At 42.8% G+C, this 20509-nt stretch overlaps 3 protein-coding genes across 5 annotated transcripts in view; 2 read left to right on the top strand and 1 right to left on the bottom strand.

Moving 5' to 3' along the window:
* Positions 1-34: 34 nt before the first annotated feature.
* Fstl5 (follistatin-like 5) overlaps positions 35-20509 on the bottom strand; it is a 32964-nt gene continuing 12489 nt past the window's right edge. Inside the window, exons 2-17 of one of the 3 annotated variants that reach the window (XM_076375588.1) lie at positions 8780-8869; positions 4808-4946; positions 3627-3860; positions 3369-3553; positions 3136-3270; positions 2906-3038; positions 2355-2515; positions 2129-2252; positions 1767-2060; positions 1577-1698; positions 1357-1494; positions 1069-1284; positions 845-995; positions 575-775; positions 352-498; positions 35-264 (exon numbers count right to left, since the gene is read on the bottom strand). In XM_076375588.1, coding sequence (XP_076231703.1) covers positions 35-264; positions 352-498; positions 575-775; positions 845-995; positions 1069-1284; positions 1357-1494; positions 1577-1698; positions 1767-2060; positions 2129-2252; positions 2355-2515; positions 2906-3038; positions 3136-3270; positions 3369-3553; positions 3627-3860; positions 4808-4946; positions 8780-8869 — 2700 coding nt within the window. The remainder of the gene's footprint in view (positions 265-351; positions 499-574; positions 776-844; positions 996-1068; positions 1285-1356; positions 1495-1576; positions 1699-1766; positions 2061-2128; positions 2253-2354; positions 2516-2905; positions 3039-3135; positions 3271-3368; positions 3554-3626; positions 3861-4807; positions 4947-8779; positions 8870-20509) is intronic. The other 2 variants (XM_076375596.1, XM_076375607.1) reach the window with 2 other exon arrangements.
* Positions 14441-16051, top strand: LOC143183253 (hemolymph lipopolysaccharide-binding protein-like). The gene is made up of 2 exons (XM_076384768.1): positions 14441-14806; positions 15237-16051. The coding sequence occupies exons 1-2, from the start codon at positions 14441-14443 to the stop codon at positions 15528-15530; spliced, it is 660 nt and encodes a 219-aa protein (XP_076240883.1). The 3' UTR covers positions 15531-16051.
* LOC143183243 (uncharacterized) lies at positions 17027-18892 on the top strand. Its single transcript, XM_076384756.1, has 5 exons — positions 17027-17089; positions 17143-17172; positions 17255-17655; positions 18212-18768; positions 18816-18892. The coding sequence occupies exons 1-5, from the start codon at positions 17027-17029 to the stop codon at positions 18890-18892; spliced, it is 1128 nt and encodes a 375-aa protein (XP_076240871.1).

Below are 20509 nucleotides of genomic sequence, written 5' to 3'. Positions count from 1 at the left end.
TACATCCTTGTATCGTTGTTTACATTTCAGTTGCTTAATGCAAAGACACGGTAAACCATACCACTGCTCCAGGATGCACTAGACCACCGATCTCGCAATTTATCGTTCTGGTTTCTCCATTTAGGACGAACAGTGCGTCGTTTGAAGGGCTAACCATGTACTTGCCAAATATGCCGCTCTGCACGATTGGTCTGTTAGGATTTCCCCATCTTGTTAAATTGGCTGACGTTGCTTTCCCTACTCCGGTTATCATTTCCACTTTACCTGTGAAATAGGAAATAAAAGCTTCACTGTCGCTTTTCACATAGATGTCTATGCTCACAGATTCGATTGAAAAGAAAAAAATCTTACCAGTAGAGAGATCTAGGAAAAGAATGTCTTCTTTGTCGATAGATGATGCATAAATATCATAACCGTGCGTTGTTTGCGATGGATAAAGCGCGATATCACTGATATTCAACGTCGTTTTCACATCAAATGCAAATTTTAAACCGTTAGCTGAAAATGAATAGCTGTTGTTAACAACTTTGAATGCCACGTATATGGCAAGCATAACAGAATGAACTTAAAGTACCTGATATTTCTTGTACGACTAGGGTCACACCTGTATCCTGTTTATCCAAAGTAACGAGGTGCCTAGAATCAGGTGAAATTGTTGGTCGTCCCAGAAGCGTTGGTTTATAACCCAGAACAGTGTCTGTTAGATAATCCAGCAATAATTGCCCAGTTGGACGATTGGTAACTGGTTCTTGACACTCAATTATTACGAAACCGTCTGGAAAGCAATAGAAGATTATTTTTAGATTTAAAATAGATGTGAAATGTTTATGTAGAGGTCACTTACAGAGAACAGAAAATTGAACATTGACTGGAACACAGTTATAAGAACTTAAGTCTGCCGTGCGCGTGTATCTCATGTTCTTCAAGTCAACTTTGAACATGCTGCGTTGATTCGTATGAGTCACGTAACCGTATTTGAACGTGTGTTCGATATCCTAGTCAGATAAAAGTGGTCATTCCCACGAACCTAACATTAAACAGTGCATAATTGATAACTGGAGGATCTACCTGTGGTTGAGGGATAAATATACTCTTTATGATATCGAATTGTGTAGCGTAGGGTTCTGGTGGAATAGCTCGATGTTTTTTCTTTTGCGAGGCATCCTCGATCACTTGCACCGTCTTCACTCCGATGTCTTTTTTGTTTCGCCAATTCAGTATCCACACTTGATCGAGAGAAGGTACGTACCATAATTGAACAGGATTTTTGTCAGTGGGTACCACCTACGCGAGGAAAAGAACTCGTACGTAAATAAATGTAAACGAGCAGATTGAAAAAAGGTACTATTTACTCACGTCGACTATCACCATTTGTATCTCGCTAATAACGAGTACACGATCTTTCTCTGGTTGGCTGACATACACATATCGATTTTCGACATTGATCGCGCGTCCCCACGAACAAGGAACACCCTTCACTCCACAGACGTATTCCTGAGTGATGAAATGAAAGAAAATCGTGAGAAGCAAAGATAGAAAAGGGGTTTAAGCTACTTGGCGATGTTATTGTTTTCACCTGGGTGCCAGGAATAACATCCGTCGACTGAATCTCGTGCCGTGGTCGACATGCTGATGGTTCATAGATCAAGATGCCCCACTCGTGGAAGGAGAAGAATCTGCGCTCCTCGCTTGCAGCCGCTATGAACCGCAATAATTCTTATTAAATCAATTACTCGATCCTATTTCCTTTACTGTCAATAACTTACTCGGCGCTGGTTGTTCTTGAACCACCAAACTACTAATGTCTCTGGTAATGCCACCAATGCTACTAGCTTGGCACATGTAGGCCCCAGTATCGGCGTAATCGACATTCTTAATAATAAGTTTAGTACCATTCCCAATAAGATCGTATTTATTCGGTTGATCATGGTTCAAAGGTTCATCGTTCTTGAGCCATTGCACTTGTGGAAGAGGCTCGCCAGCTACGTGACATCTTATTATCGACTCTTCTCTCAAGCGCTTTGATTGTAATCGCGGTGTTACTTTTACTTCGGGCACAGCTTGAATAGATATTATCGTAAACAACTATATTCGGATTCGTGAAGATTAGATCTGTTAGAATACTTACTATGGATCGTTAGTATGTGTGTTTGCACGACGTCTTGATTTCTAACTGCGTTACACGTGTAATTACCAGCGTGCATTAGCTGCACCTTCGTTAAGTAGAGGCTGCCGTCGTTGAAGACACGGATCTGCAAAAGGAGAGCGAAAGTGTGAACACTTTTCCAGTTTTCTTCGATTTAAATGTAATTTTTATTTTTATTTTTCAATCAATTAAGACCACTTGATTGCACCTCAGGCTCGTTGAGAATTTCCAGATCAGCATCGTTCCGTCGCCAAACCAATGGCGGGGGTGGTGTGCCAGTGACATCGCACTTGATTTCAACGTTATCGCCCACTCTCGCAGAAATGTGATTCACTTCGAGAGACTTGTCGAGAGACACTACGGATACACCTATAAATAGTTGAGCTGCTTTGAAAAAGATCACTCGAACTATCGATCGGTCTGTGCACTCGAATCGCGCGAATTAGTGCAGTGTAATAATTCATAACTTTCACTAATAATCATAGTGTACTTTTTTCCAATTTTACGTTGAGTATTCCACAATGATCAGGTGATGAGAGTCATCAGGTCTGAGACTATACATTGACAAAGTTCCTGACTATATTTCTGCCTTTTTTAGATTCTAGTTTTTTTTTCATAGTCACTGTGATAATTAATGCTATCGAAAGTTGCTCAAGTTGGTACGTTCAAGTGCTTTATGAGTAATTAAAAAGGCGAAAGCAGTACCTACTTGAAAGGGCAATTGAATTAGATCAAGTGTTTCAAAGTATAAGTACTCACTGTAAAGTTTGCTGAATGCCATGTAAAACTCATTGACATTCAATTTCCCATCTCCGTCAGTGTCATCATAGCTAATCATATGTCCTAGACTGCAGCCTCTGCATAGCTCTTCCAGGTTTTCATTCTCTGCAATCTACAAGCCAGTATATATTAAATAACATAGCTACACACAACAGAAGAGTTAAAGTTGAATGCTTAAGATGACTAATCTGCAGACTTGATTAAGATACCTGTTCTAATTCCTCGCGTTCCAAGTTTCCATTGTTATTTCGATCATAATGTGAAAACATTATACTGACTAGATATTCCTTGCTATGGTTATCTTGAGCCATTAATCTTGCATGGTTATAGAGTAACAAATTATCCTGCGGAGAGGATAAATTATTGGACGCGTATTTAATTAAAATTTGACATATCGTAGCAGATAAATAAATAGGTAATTTTCTCTACTATTTTTCTCTACCTTCATTATTTCATATTCTTGATTCGAACATTCTCGGTCCGAGTCTTCGTCTTTCTCAGAAATCGAATTGTCTTTCATGCTACCTTTCTTTCTATTTTTCGATTTAGAGTAAGAAATAATTGTCCCGGTCCTCGATGACGTTCGATTAACGTGCAAAGATCTTCGGAGATGCGCATTTTCTATGTCTGTAAAAGTAGGTTTTCGCAGTTCACGTGAAATGAATTTATTTAAAGAAGCTAAATTTGGATAGGTTTTTACCATGATGTAAACATCTCATAAGTCTGCTTCTAGTCAACGATGATTTCGAATTACAAGCTGCTTTATGCAGCTCACAGTGATTAGCGTAGATCTTGCCATTGCTTGCGCAAACGGGTCGATGTCTTCGAGGACACTTTCGCATACAGACACAAAAGGCCACGGTTCCATTTCGCGAAAGTTCGCATTCCCTTCCTGGACCGCAATATTTTTTTGCGCAAGGACTAATCGTAGGACCTGCAGGACAAATCAGAATTATCATTTCTTTTACTTTCTTCCTATCACTCAGTTTTTTCGTAATTTTTTTCTAACTTTATAAGATCCTTGAAACAGGTATTGAGAAACAAATAAAAAATAAATAATTGCGTTATACAATTATGACTGTCTTTGAGAACTTAATATTAAGAGGAATTTTATACATTGAATATACCTATTTTAAAATGTCATCGATTTTTGGGACACCAAAGAGAAGTTACTCGCAAGTAATTTTGTCAGTAACCAAATTAGATTTTCATCGATGCGTGTCGACTTACAATATAATGTGCGCGATATTTTATGTAGTTGCGTTGATATTAATCTTTACACTCATTTTGTATGCAATTTTGGCAGCGTATCACTTAGTTTGAAGAACGAAAGCCTGTGAAGAAAATTTCCCTCTTTCTACGCAACGTTTATTAAACTTGTCGTGCTATTTTTCATCCCCCCAAAAACCGCTGTTCGAGGTGAGAATGCGAATTGGAAGCGTTGAATGGTGATCCATTGTGTATCACAAACTACACATTCAGCGAATAATGATTCGATTGCGAAGCATTCAAGAAAAATATCGCGCGTAGAGGGTAACATGAAATTCGCTTCAAGGAATCCGCGGTCTTAGAGAAAGGGTTTACAGTACAGATGACGAGAATGCTCTGCTTTTAATTTTGAACCAGTTGCATTCAATTCAATGTACCGACATGTTTATTGGTCCCATTCAATTTTCGCCTCTGTTGCATTCTTTACGTAGATTTGTAGTGGATTTCTCAAACAGAAAGTTTCGTATGAAAAACTGTTATTTTCTAAACTCTTTTCTATCCACATAGATATTGGATTTTGAAAAATGTAGCTTCTGTCCTATATTTTTCATCTTCTTTTTTTTTACATATTTCTACTGCTCTATTCTATCATTAGAATAACTGTTGACTTACTTTCAGGAAAGTACGACTGTTCAGGCAAGAAAGATTGATCGGTCGACGATGGTATTGTCATTGAAAGGCTGTCGTAATTGTTAGCCGACGACGCATCGTAGCTTTCGGCCACAGTAAAGTCTCGATGCCGTCTTGAGTGCTGAAAGGAATGAAAAATGCATACGTAAGAACTGCAGTGGAAACTGGGTTAAAGCGAAGGGGTCAAGAAAGGGTTTCACGAACAGGTGCAGAGAGAATCGATGAAAAGCACGATCAACTGTACAGATTAGGCACGATCGAGGTTGGAAGAAATGCATCGTTAACGAAAGTCGGTACAGACTTTCTTGCCGATGACTAAGCGCGCAAAAAAGAAGAGTGAAAAACGAGTTGGGCGTTCTTATTGAAATCGACCGTCATGGAAAGGGAAAAACGGAGTCTTATTATCTAAGTTTTCCAAGAAGCGCCATGCTAGACGTTTCCTTCACGTTCAAGTATTTTTAATGCAACTGTCGTTTACTATGAAAATTAATTTCTCCCCGCGAAAGAAGCTGAAAAGAAACTTCGAGGCAGCGAGTTTCTTCATATCCGACGTCAAAGGTTTTCAACTTTTTCCGCTGAAGTAGTAAACTGAAAAAGAAAACTGTTCTCAAGACTCTCGCGGAACTTATCATTCGTGACAATATATCGCAATAATGCCGTCCGCGATTGTTTCTATAGAAAATAAAGAACTGTCTGGCAGTGTCTGACGTTCGTGAGACGTTAAATCTTCTCCCCGTCGGCAAGGAGATGATGTAGCGTCGATGTTATGGGACAAACAGGTTAGAGGAGGGACCGGTTCGATCGTCGAGTTCCTATTCGTTCGATTTTTCACGCTGTGGAATGTGATAGGATATAGCCTTCGGATTGCCGAGGGAAGAACGGGAAAAGAGGGAAAAAGGGGAACAGGGTAAAAGAAAACAGAAATTGGTCGGGATCTGAAAGTGATCGCGCGCGAGATGTTCTCGAGGGTTAATATACGAAGCTGAAATATCAAAAGGACATCGGAAAATATGAGTAGTTTTAGGAGCCATCCGTTCTCAGGGCTAGCGTTATTTCACCGGCAAATTTATGGTGACACGGCGGCGCGGCGCGGGCGTTCCGTATCTCCATTAGCGTCGGCTGAAATTGTTCACTCACGGAACGGGTGTTTTCAATTACTTTCAGAAATTACGAGCTCGCTAGTAATCGTTACTGGTCTATCCCTTATTGCGCGAAACAGTACTTTGAAGAGAAAATGATGAAACAAGTATTTCCTACTCTTATTTTACACTCTCCGATTATCATATTTACGTCAGCGTACAAATGTATCCACCTTACGTATGTTAAATTTTGTTGGAATGCATAGATAATATTGAACGGACATGGCGCAAGCAGGATATGGGAAATTTGATAAGACAAAGGGTCGACAATTTCAATATATCCTTATAACTCGTCAAACTTTAGCTGACGCTCGCACTATTTCACGTTTCGCACTCGAATTAGCGTTCTCTAAATCATGATTTGTGTTCCCTCGTCGTAAGCTGGGGCTTTGTTGAGCCGATCAGCGCGACACAAGCGAAGGTAGGTTTTGAAAAATCCCAATCTCGATTGGGGCAAGGATAGGTTTACGCGCAGCGTATTCGAAGCAGCGTCGCGACTTGCACGTTATATATTAACGCACGTTATTTTCGGTTATCGATTGACGCGTTGCCTCTTCTTTGCTCTTTATCTGGGTACGCGCGAACCTTTCTAGCGACGTTCACCGCGTCATTTTGTCGGTTGAAAATGGAAAAGGGTGAATCGAGCATGTTTTGTCGAAGAGGAGAGAGTAAACGTGAAGGAACTGTAGGGTGAAAAGCCCTGGAAGGTGGACGGCTGAGACACTCATTAGGGAATGAGGTCGCGGACTAATTTGCGAAATAACAACGGACCAGTTCTTTGCCGCGGCGCATGGCGTTTACGAGTTCGCTTCTTAATGCACGAAATCACCAGCGGCCTCCGTTATCTACCGCGAGATAGAATAGAACGCTTGCTATGGAACCGCTCTGCGTCCGCTAAAGACCGTGAGAGTTGGTGAGTAATGGCGGTAATTAATTGATAATAATTTACGTTGTCGGCCGTCTTCGAGGGGGTTTAGACAGAAGATGGTGCTCGTTCCGCGCGAAAGTCGCAAACTTTCGAGAAGGTGGATCGTTAGGATTGAAGCGTACGAAAATGAAGTATTTAGTCGGTTCGCGGTCAGATTCAGTTGTCAGCCGCGCCATTGTTTGCATTTACATTTATCATGGACGTCGCACAATCAAATCTGCTTCAAGCCGCGGCGAATTATCCTCGAATGTAGGAGGATGTACAGGGAGAAATGCAGGCACCGATCCAACCACCTACGCGCCAGGCAAATTTTGGCACGCCGACAATTATGTTGGACTACAGCGTTACACGATCCATGGGACAAGCGATGCCTAACGTGCTGTTGCCAGCCTGCATCAGAGCAAACACTTCCGGTCAACGTTACAGGGATGGCCAACATACGCGCTCGTACTCGATCCGATACTTCTTGGTATCTAATTTTACACTTTGCAGTGGAAACAAAAAATCGAATAAGCGTTAACTATCCGATAGAATGTCCTCTAAGGAACTTCAATTCTATCAATTTAATCGAGTTATCCTTTTCTCTAATTATCACTAAAATAATCATGATTTTTATTTATCTTTACCGATAAAACGCGTCCTCTAATTTTGGACAATCTCGTAGTCCGAATACTGTTCAACTGCCTACATGTTTGCCATAGAGAGAATGTAAATGTTTGTTGAATACGTTTGGAAACTGTGGGAACTTGAATAATCCGAGTAATCTCTGCCAGATGCAAAATGCACTCGGCAAACAGTCAAGTACATTTGTATTTATGTTTTACTAGGGTTTCATTTGTTTCAATTGCTGTCGAATTCATTTGATATCGTAGGAAAAGGTATTTATAATTTTCTTTGAAAATTTTCTTTGAAAATTACAAATAGTAAACATTGGTAACAGTTTAGCATACGTATTCTAATCTAGATAAAGGTGCATTGCATTCAAGATTGGCCTCTGTCTCTTTAACATAGAATCCGATCAGTGGTAACGATTCATTTCCATACGTATCCGACAGGTCGCATTTATTCGAATTTGTAGGTTGCGTCCCGAATAACTTGAGTTAACAGAAAATGCATGCTATTTTAGCAAATCGTATTTGGGTTTGATCGATTATTACCATCGCGACAAGTGGGTCAGCCTGCACTGGAACCCATTGAAAGAAATCGGTTATGCTATTTCTTGCTCGAATAGGGGTTGTCAAGCGAATATCATTCTAGTACACTGGCGTATTGGAACACGAGGATAGTCTAGGCAACTTCTACAACCATTTCCTCCATGTCCTTTGTGAAATTCCCATTGTATGGCCCACGTAATCGAAGCAACGCGCGTATAATGCACATTTCTGATGGACTGGCTACCTTGTAGTCTCATGGACAGATAGAGCATTGCCCACTGCATTCACCAACCTCCACGGCTACGAAACCGTATAAGAAACTCCTTAATAGGAAGAATTTGAAGTGGGAAAGAACTAGTGAAAAATGTTGTCCATTTCCTTCCCAACAATTTTTCCATCTCAATTTCTTAGCTTCTCCTTCTCCCTATCTGACCATGTTCTTTTTCCACTTTGACGTCCCTAACTTCGTGGCCCCCGAAGAGCAACAGAAACGGTGATGCGGGAAAAGGAATATTCATAAATCTGTTCGTGGGAATATTGCGCATTTTGGGCGCAAAAGGGTCAGGTAGAAGGAGCAGGTAGGCAGTTGGATAAGAGGGGCTTATTCCTCGAGGCAGATTTCGGTAGTTTTCGGTAGTTTTCGGTTGTCAGCGGTAAACCGCTAAACGCTATGTCATACGCCGCGCCGGGGCCGTAGTAATTGCGTTAAAAGGCAAGGCTTCTAAATACTCACCTTATGACCGACAACAGGGACGAGAATGTAGGTCGAGGCGATCGACAGCAGCAGAAAGCGGAGAGCCGCGACCTGGGATTTTCGTCTCATCTGAAACAAACGTCGGAGCGGATTAATGGAAATGGCGCGGCGCGGCGCGGCGCGGCGCGACGCGACGTTGGTCGATTTCAGTTACAGTCGCGAACGGGATGGATTTTTTTCCACCACACTGGGATAAAAGCGTGTTTAAGTGATCCGCGAGTGATTTACAGCTAGAGAGGAAAGAGTCGCGATATTTGCTGCACGAGAATAGCGAAAGAACCGACAGGCAGAGAGCGTTTCGTTTCGCGCAAAGGCGGCTTAATACTTGATCGTGTCACTGTTCTCGTGTTTTCGGGTTGTTTCAATAAAAGATAAGGGAGGAAAGAAGCGCGAGAGCAGCTGGTAAAAGTAGGAAACGCGAAAGTCTGTTTGCGACTAAATTCGTCGATTTCATTTTCTCTCTTTGTGCGGTATATCACTGGTCGCTCCACCTATGCTAATAAAATGCAGCAGGCAAGCGTGCTTTCGGTTAATTCATTGAACCAGGGGTTGGGCCAGGGGTTGGCAAATGAATGCTTATCTACCGGAGGTACAGCCCAGCTTTTCAATTAGCCTACGAACAAGATCTCCGATTAGAATCTTCTAGAATTCTCAAGGCGGAGTGCATCCTAGGATTAAACGTTTCCTTGGTGGGGCAGGCAGTCGACCTTTTCTACTCTTACAACGTTTCATTTTTCTTTTCGACTTGAATTGCTCGCGTAATTGTAATTTTCTATTACTCAATGAAATTATTAATCTTTCCGAAATGAAATATAATCGGTATAACAGCGCCGAATTCAAATAAGCTTAGTCTTAAAACAGTAGATGTCTTTAAATTTCTTCAAGACTCAGACCTCAATATACATTTGTTCGATTTAGCCTTCGCCCTACATTCTAAATATAACTCTCTAAGTACGATTCGTTTCTTTTGCGCTAGCATTCTAAGTTATAGTGTACATGTCGATAAGTAGATATCGAGAATCTGCGCTATTGATAGCGGCACCGACAAGTTTAACGTTACTTTTCTAAATTGCTTAAGAACATCGACCCGTCGCGTCGACGAGAAGCGTTTCGCTCGAGTTCCATTCTCCGACGAAATATCGGGTAAAACGGGCGGGTAGCATGCTCAATAGCCGTGATACGGTTATGAAAGGGAAAACTTATGCGCTGTCCGCTTCTAATCGCCTTATCGCAAAGGCGATTCACCGAGTGTTCCAACCCCCCACATGACCCGTTTACTTAGCCCGCGAATATCACGCACTGGAAATGAAGACGCCAGCGACACACATAGGCACGGGATGCATTAATTAAAAGTGCGACTGTGCCTGTTTTTTCCTTTTAACGAGACTGCTTCATTCGCGAGAGCCTCGCTTCGGCTGTCTTTCTACCAAAATCGACTGAAGTCGTTGGATCCATCAGACGTTTCGCTCTGTGTAAACGTTGAAATAAACTCTGACCCGAGAAAACGCGGGCGAATTGATCGAACCATTTATTATGGTGTTTCGCGAGTTAAAAGTGTCTCCAAGACGGATTGCGTTTCCGGTTGAGGTAGAAGGCGGTGGCTACCGAATTTTTCTCACGTACCGTATCCGCGTAACGTTTCAGTGAAAAATGAATTTCCTCTAACCGTATTCTCGACGATGCTTTATTTAGCCTGTTTAATCCGATTGCGGGGACCGGAAGATAAATCTGACGATGTCTCTGTTTGGTGCCGTAAATCGTGCGTTCACCCCTTCTCGGTTTTTCTCAATTCATTTTCGCCTTTTCATCGAAAGAGAAGTATATCGTTATTGGTAAATGCTGCACAGCGGTAAATCTGCAAAAGCATTTATATGCGAACGATTCGCTCGTCTTAAATCTTGGGGACTCTTATTACCTAGTCCGCTACGGGAACAGTGAAACCCATTTTAGCGAGTTAACTTTCGTCTATTTCGCTATTCGGCCATCAGCCGATACTACACTACTAACTGCGTACATTCGAGTTATACTTTGTTCAGCAACTCGCCGCAATATCGGTGATAATGCTACCATTAGGATTAATGGAAAACAGCGAAGGCCTATACAGTTGATGTGCTGAATCGATGCTCTGTTCGCAACTTAGCGATATGTACTTTCATTGAAAATGTTTATCGCAACGGAGACTAGTTGCTTTTTCTGTTAGTTTTAGAGTTTTCGCGGAATAAGAAGTATTCCATCCATGCTTCTTTGCTTCCAATTGTACGAGCTGTTCTTTTCGCGTCTTCGACGTGAGCTCAGCCTTTTCTATGTTCGAGATCTTGCCTTGGAAGAAACCCCAGATCCCTGCTTTCGGACTCTTAAGTAAGAGCCCTTCGCGGTCCATTTAGCATTCTGATTTCCGGCGAGTTTTATGAGCTCTCCACGACCCTATCAGAGGGAAATTGAAACGCGATTGAAAAAGTTGGACGGTTGCTGACGCGACCAATTTCTCTGCTTGCATCCACGGTTTCTAATTAAATGGATTGCGAGTGTAGGCTGTCGTGGACACAGGCGACAACTATTTTCGAATGTTAGATCCAGAAAAAATGAAAATTGATCAACGACTTGAAGCTGAAATGGCCAAAGGAATCGTCTAGTAAGCGAGTTTCAATTTCAGACCCAGTAATCCTATTAAATGATTTCTTCTTCCCTAGGTTAGGGAAATCGTTGAGAGGGAGCAACTGAGCGGTAGTTTTTACTGTCGTCTCTCTGGTGTGTTCCACCCCTTAACCAAATGAAGGGTAACGAGAGAATTAAGGGTCGGAACGGGAGACGGATTGAGTTTGATTCGTTCATAAAAATCGAGGCGGGCTTTAGGGACCGTACCTTCCAATTTGCTATTTCATTTTGTCTGACATATAACAAAAGGACCAGTTACTGTACACCACAGCCCTTTTAATGTCTCCTTAAATAAAAATCTCAAGAGCTTAAATCTGATTAAAGAAGCACCTTCAATCCTTTAGAAAATTTGCCAGTGTGAGTTAGAAGTGTACCGATACACCGCAGTTTTATATAAACAATTCTTCTCAATTGTTATCCAACGTTCTGTGCGCACTGTGCTGTTCGTCGATCATTTATTCAGCTCTCGACAGAACGTTTCCCTCCGCGAACGCTTTAGTACCGTGCACGTTTTCGTTTTCGCATTTTCATTAACTCGTTCGTTCCAGATCGAAGGACCTTTTTCATCAGCCGGTTTAATCACAAACTCCCGCTGGTATCTCTAATTTTGTGCTTCCTGTCTTTTTCGTTTGAAGCTTAAAAAGACTGGTTGCATCGTTTCCCACCTAGGGAAACGACCTCCGTAATTATTCGAAGAGAGGCGTCGGATGGGCCAAGCGCGAGGACGACTGATATTTTTTCAACAGACGGATGTAGAAGAGGTGAAAGGTCGGAGATGAAGGAGAATGGTTTATTGCGTGTAGAGATAATGGAACGATGCGAGTTTCGCTGTGGCTATCGCCAACCAGAATCGTGTAGGTATATGTTTCTTTCTTTCGTCTTAGTATCTTCACCGGTCTCTCTACGTATAGATATTTTTTTCACTTATTTATACATCTCTTCCCTTATCTGAACGTCCCCATATCGGATAAGGGTTAAGAAAGTGAGGGTTTCACCTTTCTTATTCTCGGTTTAGAAAATAGTGGAGTAACATGACAACTCTCGTTGTACTCAGCTGTTCTTTTTACTTGCCTCTCTCCGAGACTTAACAAGCAGTTACGTGTTATTTAAACATATACGTGCCTACACAATCTCGCGGCTCGCTGGTCATTTTTCTCCACGTGTATTCGCGATACAATGATTTTCATTTCTGTGCTTTCGGATCGTTGCTCGTCCAGTTAGCTTTTCTATGAAACGAGTTTTGAACTCATTATTATTAGCAACTTTTCTTGTAGATAATTTCCTATAAATAGTAATTTTTAGTAGTTAGTTGTCTAGACATTTAGGGGCAATAATAGAGGTTTTAGTTGAAAAAGGCTTACCTGTTATAAAAGATTTTATTTTTCGATGCAACGTGCAATGTTTCGCTGACTGCATATTACTCGTCTAACGTAAAAATGAATGACCACTGCATCTATTATTCCGCTCGTACTGTAAAGCTGGTCGTTATTTGAGTAACGCGAAGTAAATATTTCATTCTGATAATTGTTCGTGCAGAATCGTTTTAGTGGAATAATTGGTTCGAATGATGACGAACTGCTGTCATCTCTAATTAATTATTCAAATCATTTCTCGTCGCTTCTTGAAATAGTTGTTAGAAAACCATTGCTAATGCGTTTAAAATTTTCCTCAAATTATAAGAAGAACAGATTTAACTTTTTCCACAGCTTGTAATTACTTCACGGGATACTAAATCCACCAAAATATGTTGCTAATCGAATTCAACTTTCTACGGCTAATTATATCTTCTGTGAAATCTTGTCTGATGCATTTGTAACGTTTGATTCTTCTTCACGATATCGCGAATGCTTTCATTTCAAACTATTTATCTGGCTTAAATTTCAAAAATAATTGATCCGTAAACTTCCGTGAACGCGCTGTTTTCTATTCGGCAAATGGTAGAAGTCAGTGCACTTTTGAATCATCACTTTCCCTTTAACATCTTGCGGATGAATTTGTTTCGTCGTTATTTACGAGTTAGATACTTGCGTATTACATTCTGTATAATTATTCTCTACGCGAGCGACGTACGTCGGACCATTAGGGGCGCCGTTTAAATTGTGTTACTTTCTAACGAGCTATTGGGCGATGGTCGAACTTGCAATTATCGTAATTGAAGCACGGTACAGTCCACGGGGATATATCGATATAGTCTAGCCCGGCTGACTCGCGAATGCAAATATTTTGAGGCGGCAGCTGTTGCTCGGCCGTCCCTCATTATACACGAATTCACCGTTCCGGAATTTGGCCGCGTTTAAGGGACGACTAGCGAAATTCCTCTGCTGTCGCATTACCAGCCGCGATTACCATTATTCACGGCCCGTGTGCCTCCATATGCACCATATTTGGACTGCATTAATTGCCAAAGATAGGTCGAGCGCTGTTCGAACTTGCAATTACACTAATTGCGCCGATCGATGGGGATACGACGAGCTTGTCTCGACGTTCTTTCCTCTCATCCTTCCCTTGCGAACGCATTTCACTTTTTAGTGCGGAAATAGAGATTACGGCGTTTTCTTCTTTATCGTGTTTAGGAGTACTTAGTTTCTCTGCGGGGCAATTTCGAAAGGAAAGGAGTTGAACTTTCCTATAATTCGTTTCGAGGCCTTTTTCTGATTTTACGACAATGCGCTGGCGGCTGTTGGTTGAACCAAGACCCTCGACCTTCGAACGGCCAACTGATTGAAAGAGGAACCGTTTTGGGCGGGTCTTTCGGGCTTTGTCGCTTGGTTAGCCTCGACCGGTCTCGGCTCGCTGTTCGTCAGCACTAGTCAGCAGGAAGCAAGGGAATCTCAGTTCCCTCCCGATCGCAGTTAAGTACGCGACGCTGTTAAGTAAGGCTTCCAGCGTAGAACAAAGGGTCAGTTGAGTGAAACAGTGAGACAAAAGCGTTCATCCCTCGGCAAGGAATTCCGTATTGACACAGCCGAAACGAGCCGTAGAGGGATGTCGCTGTTGAATATCTTCATTAATTGTATCATCTTGCTCGTCGGTCATCAAGGGGTTTTTCCTCTGCCCACGGCCGACGTCACCGATTTAACTACCGCTAGAATAGATTCCTCCAGCAAGTCTCCGTGTGGCAAAGAAGCGCCGTGTGGTCAGACCTACACCCGCAACGTGATTATGCACGGCACGGTTTGTTCGTGTAATCTTGGCATGCGTGGAATACTGGTACGCGATGATTATCGCCATACTCCAGGCATTGGCTCGCACAAATTACACACCAGAGCGGAGCGTTGGAATGAGGCGCGAAAGATTTGCAACGAGGAGGGTGGCCACTTGGCTATCATCAATTCCTTCGCTGAAGCCCACGTAAGTTCTAATCTCTTGTCTTCTCTGACATCTGGCCAGTTTAATCCCGACGAGCTAAGAAAGAAATACATCTGTTGTCAAAAATATTTGGACATTCGACGCTTAAGTATCGATGTAACGTCGTACGTAAAACATCTCGCTACAATGCGGCGTAAGTAGACAATGTTCACCGGATTAAATAATAAATAACATCAAAGCGTTAACTGTGATTTAATCGAGACGGCTCCGAGCCAGGCTTTGATTTCATTCACGGCGTTTCATTGCGCGAGCAGAACTGGATTAACTGTGTCAGCGATTTATATTTCCCTCTTTGAGCCATGCAGGGCGCCATTAGCGCTCGCGAAACGGCTCCCGTTGAAAGAGCGATTTATGACCGCTCGATTAAAAGCACCAGATAACGTCACTCAGTCTGCCCCGTCACATTTTTCAGGTATTAATGGATCTGTTTAATCGATCGGGCCCGATAAAGGGTAGTCAGGTTCTGGATGAAGCCTTTGTGGGCATACACGATCTCTATGCCGAGGGTGATTGGGTCACCGTTCTCGATGAGTCGCTCGCCAAGACAGGTTACGCCGAGTGGAGTGACAAGTGGGGCGGACAACCAGATAACGGGGGTGGAGTGCAAAATTGTGGAGGGTTCTTAAGGGAAGGTGGACTGGACGACCTCTCGTGCAGCATACCTGTTCCTTTCTTCTGCGAGATACCCGAGATGCGTGTCCTTTAATTTCCGATTATGAACGATGTTTTTCGTTACGACGTTTTTTCTTCATCGCGAAATAATCCATGGTTACCGAACAACGCTCGTTGCCTGTTACGTTACACCATATCCTGAATATCATTTCGCGAATAGGCCACTCTAATAACTGCTATAGCTGGACTATTGTTTATTTCAGGCAGTAGAAGTGCATAAAAACACTAAAAAATGATTCATCGCCGTAATTAGAATCCCATCAACGGTGGTTTGGTTGCAAATGCAAACAATGCCTGTCTGGAGTTACATAATTTCATATTTTAAAATATGCGCGTTTCAACTGTTGAGTTTGGCGAGACACACGCTCGATATTGTACAATGTTCGCAACGATCGAAAGAAAAAGAACCGACGCGACGTTCAGAGTTGCTAAATGGCAGTGAAATGTTTTTTTCCATTATGTATCGCAAGAATGTAGCTATGGGAAAATATAGAGACACCGTGGGATAAGATTGTTCCCGAACGTTAACAATAAATTGTCTGCAATTTCGCTCGTTCAGTGTCTATGAATTCTTCCTTTTTCACCGATTTTTAGTCCATGCTATTTATCTCAGTCGTTAATACGATTTTTCCAACCCCCAAACCTTTCCCTGTGTCTTTTTCTTTTTTATTTCCTGCCGCGCCACGCCATGCCACGCCACGCCACGCCACGCCACGCCACGCCCTGATGCTCTCTATCCCCTTCGAAGTATTTTTAATGGTGTTTCCACCAACAGGACGAGACGGAAACTGGTTCTTGAGTGCCTCCAATGTACTGCAAACAACTCGGAAACAAGAGCACAAAGAGTGGAACACCGACGAGACCGACACATCGTATCGGTGTTTTATTTCTACGGCGTTATCAGTGCCTTTTTGCTTCGTTTATAACAGAAAAAAGAAGTGAAGGGGAGATGAGGGGATGGGGTGAGCATTGAAAGATTGATGAGGTCGACTTCGATGTCTTTGTCCCTTGACGGGAATCCCATTTATTCGACGGTCAATTTATTTCGCAATAAAAGTTTTTCCTAGCCTCCACGACGCATAACGCGAGCTTTTCTAAACAATTCTCGCAACGATATTGAAAGACTGGCTGACTGTTAGCGGTCCGTTCTGTTTGGTTCTATTATTCCAGCAGAGCAGAGGAATGAAGTTAGCGGATAGTTAGGAGCGAAATGAAATTTATTTCTCAAGTGGCGTACTCGACACCGCGTACCGTGGCGCGGGGCGCGGGGTGAGAGGCGAGGGGTGAGGGGCGAGGGGCGAGGGGCGAGGGGCGAGGGGTAGCGATGTCGCAGAATTGGAAAGCGCGACACGCTCCAACCTCCAACCCTGTGATTTACAGGAAAATACTCGGTAACGACTAAAAATTTCTGAATCTTTCCTTTTGACAGTTTAGCGGCGATACATCAAACCGCCTGAAGAATTACGCGAGACCGTCGTAGGAAGCGTAAAACAGATTGGACGCGTGATATATTACCTAGAAGGTAACACGATGTCTTCGTTGATAGTCGTGCACGATTCCCGACTGATACTTCTGGAAATTGCAGTGCAGAATGTGAGTACCGTTGCATCGTAGATACATTGTAATTTTCTTCATCATGGCTGCAGGTATCTAAGCTTCTTTCTTATTTTCTCCTCGCGAGCGATAATTCAAAATGGATGAGAAGCTGCTTTAACGAACAGTTAATTAAAAGATAGCTGTATATTTTCCTGATCACAGTTGTACATGCCACGGGTCGACATATTCGACGAAGCTCTGATGAAAAAAACGATGGTAATGTTTCGTATGCTGGACGACGAGTGGACGTCACTGATGCCGAATCGACAAGATTATCACTCTTATAGGGGATCTAATTACGAGAACGAGAAGTTCTATGGCGGCAGATCAGTGTTGTTCGCCGTACCGGAAGCGGTTCTCGAGGACAAAGTGTCCGGAGTGGACGTGCAGCTGTACGTTTACAAAGAGGTGGCCAAGTATTTCGAGATGGAAAAACGAAGGAATTTCGGTTTCACCCTCGTCAGGGTGGACGATCTGCTTAACGGCATTATCAAGGACCTCCGCGAACGGAAAGAACTGGAAGGTTACTTCTCCAGCGAACTGGAGCGGGAACCTATATCAAGGTAAATGCATTTAAATACGCGAGTCTGGCGTTATGCAAATGCGCGTTGGCGAAACGGATTACCTGACGGCGAATGTTACCCGGTCAGGTTAATGTAATTTAAAAAACCGCTCTACCATGTACCCACCCCTCCCTCTGTATCAGCTTGAACGTGCTCCGTTCATTTGTGTCGAAAATCCGGTACACGGCCGACCCGTATCCACGAACACTTGTTTCCTCTTCAAAAAATTCCCTTCAATTTTATTGTAACTTCCATTGAGCCGGTTCGTTTCGACGAGCTTATGCAGCCTCCCCCTTCGTATGCAAATCCCCTTCCGATTGGAACCGAAAACGAAAGGAGTGCTCTCGCCTATCGCCTATCGCCTTCCTCTCCCATTTCTGTAACTTTGCCGAACAAGTTTGATAGGCAAGCGAAAAGAATATAAATTAAGGGATAAAATAAAATAAAGGGATCTTTGCCAGCCAACGAGTGTGATTGTTGATATGGGTCGGTGGTAGGCGGTCGTAAATCCGCTTTTCCACGCGGACGAATTAAAGCAGTGGCGTTAATCGTTCAGATCAACGCGCGGTACGTTCACCCTGCTCGACGAGGATCTAGAAAAAACGGAGGCTACGATCGAGATGTACCTGCGCATCAGCTACCTGGGGAAGTGCATCATCACGGAGGTTCACGCTCCCATGAGCATACGAAAAGCGTTTTATGCGCGCGAGGAAACAGACGAGAATTATCCGTATCAGTTCCGCGAGTTAACCACCATGGACCTCGAATCCTTCTGCTGGGGCAGCTTGACGATCATTCCGCCGCTTCATCCGGACAAGCTGATGTGTATGTGCCGCCAGCTCGAGCAACTAGAAGAGGCCACGCAGACCAGAAAACGCAAACGCAGACGTAGCTCTCTGGATTTCTGGGCCAGAATAGCGCACGTGCAGCAGCTGTTGGCTTTGATGAAAGAGCTCAGGAAGAACAGGCCCGACATCATGTCTGTCGGCAAAGGGAGGAAAGTTTGCCCACCGTCGTCACCACCCTGCGTCTGCCCACCCGTTTGTCCATCTCCCTGCATTTACACTATGCCCTGCAACGCTTCCCCCAATTCCTGCCAACCTGTCTTTTACTGTCTGTCGAGCAACTGCTCCGTGTGACAGCCGAATTTGCATACAAAGGGAAATGGCAAAGACGTGGCAAACGATCCAGACGTGTACCCCTGTTGGATGAACCTACCCGAATCTTTTCGAGGTAATCACGACACAATCGTGTCCCATCGTCTCTTACGACCCATTTGTCCCTGGTGATTGCACAATTTTCCAATTTTCCAATTTTCCAAATTACGCGAAATTTGATGCAACGATTTCGAGCGGGATACAGATGAACTTCGTTCGAATTGCTTATTCTGCTCGCAGGGGATGAAGATGGAAGGGAGAGCTCGCGGGATCAGTCGAGCCTTCTTTTCATGTACCGTTGTATACCGCGAGTTTCTCTCTTCGCCTCTTTCCCTGTGCAGACATATCGCGAAGGCGCGAGGTTGCAAATTGCAAAGTGAACGTGCGAGCAGCCTTCGGAGGAATTTCGAGCCTCCCTCGACGGGACGCGCGCGCAGTTTTTCACCTTGTCCAGGGAAACTCGATATTCACTTCGCCCAGATATTCCGATATTCCATGCAATTGAAAGCTCTGGAGTTTTGCATTTTGATTATAGCTCCCTAACCCCCGTAGGAATCGCTTCGTACAGGGTACACCTACAGAAGGTCTAGCTCGGATTTCGATTCGCAACCAGCCAACTATTTTATCATCACCAGGCATTATGCAAAGATTCAGCCGAGGATCTTGGATATGACGGAGCACGTGGAAATCGGGGAAACGCTTCTCCTACCCGGTCAATGGATTTTTCCTGGGACATCTCCTTTCGTTCGCCAAATTTATGGAAGCTAAATCCGCGAGAAATACTCTTCTTCGTACGCTCTTATGTGCCTACGTATACTTATATACATATATATAACGTTCGAAATGGCATTTTCACATCGATATTTCACCATCGTATTAATCAAGTGCTAAATCGAGTAACGTGAAATAAGTCTAATGAATAAATAAAGTGGACGTACAATCTTATTCACTGGTTATTTTCTACTTTTCGAGTTTTCTGCAGCGTGACTTCTTCCATATGTAACGTTAATGTAAAATTCCTAGAGACTCCTGGCAAAAACTCCAACAGTTTTGCTCGAAGCACTCGTGGGTAACTAACCGGAACGATCAATGTTTCGTCTCAGTTTCAACCACGTACAAGTGTTTTCAAATGAATTTTATAGATAAAAATGCTAATTTTTCATGAATTTTTATAGGAAATAACAGAAGAGCTTTAGAAGTCACCTTACTCTTTATATATTTAATAATCGGTACATAAAAGCCCGAATTTATATTACATCTGGTACTAATTATCCTTCAAGAAATTCAACACATGTAGAGAATTAATCAGGGAAGGTTGTGAAAATGAATGGGAACGAATGGAAAAACATTTGCTCAGTGAAAGTTTCGCATGAGTTTGATAATGCAAGTGTAATAAATCATAGTTGTAAAACCGTGCAGCGTTATGCCATTGAATTGCATCGTGCTAATGAATTCGTACATACGTACGACGACGCGTCGCGCAAAATCTAGGGCAATGTTTCTCGCATCTGACAGGGCTTTTAATTTACAGCCATTATAATGCAATTTCTAATTCAAGGTTAAGAATACCGTGAAATCACCTTCGGAGAGATTTCATTAATCCTCTTCTTCGAACTACTCTTAATTTGAAATTATTGCAATTTCTATAGTATGTATTCGAAATTATAAGTAGGTACTAAGAATAATTCTTGTACCAT

The sequence above is a fragment of the Calliopsis andreniformis genome, chromosome 1, assembly GCF_051401765.1.
Source record: "Calliopsis andreniformis isolate RMS-2024a chromosome 1, iyCalAndr_principal, whole genome shotgun sequence".
Lineage (NCBI taxonomy): Eukaryota > Metazoa > Arthropoda > Insecta > Hymenoptera > Andrenidae > Calliopsis > Calliopsis andreniformis.
This window is presented reverse-complemented; position numbering and strand designations above follow the sequence as displayed.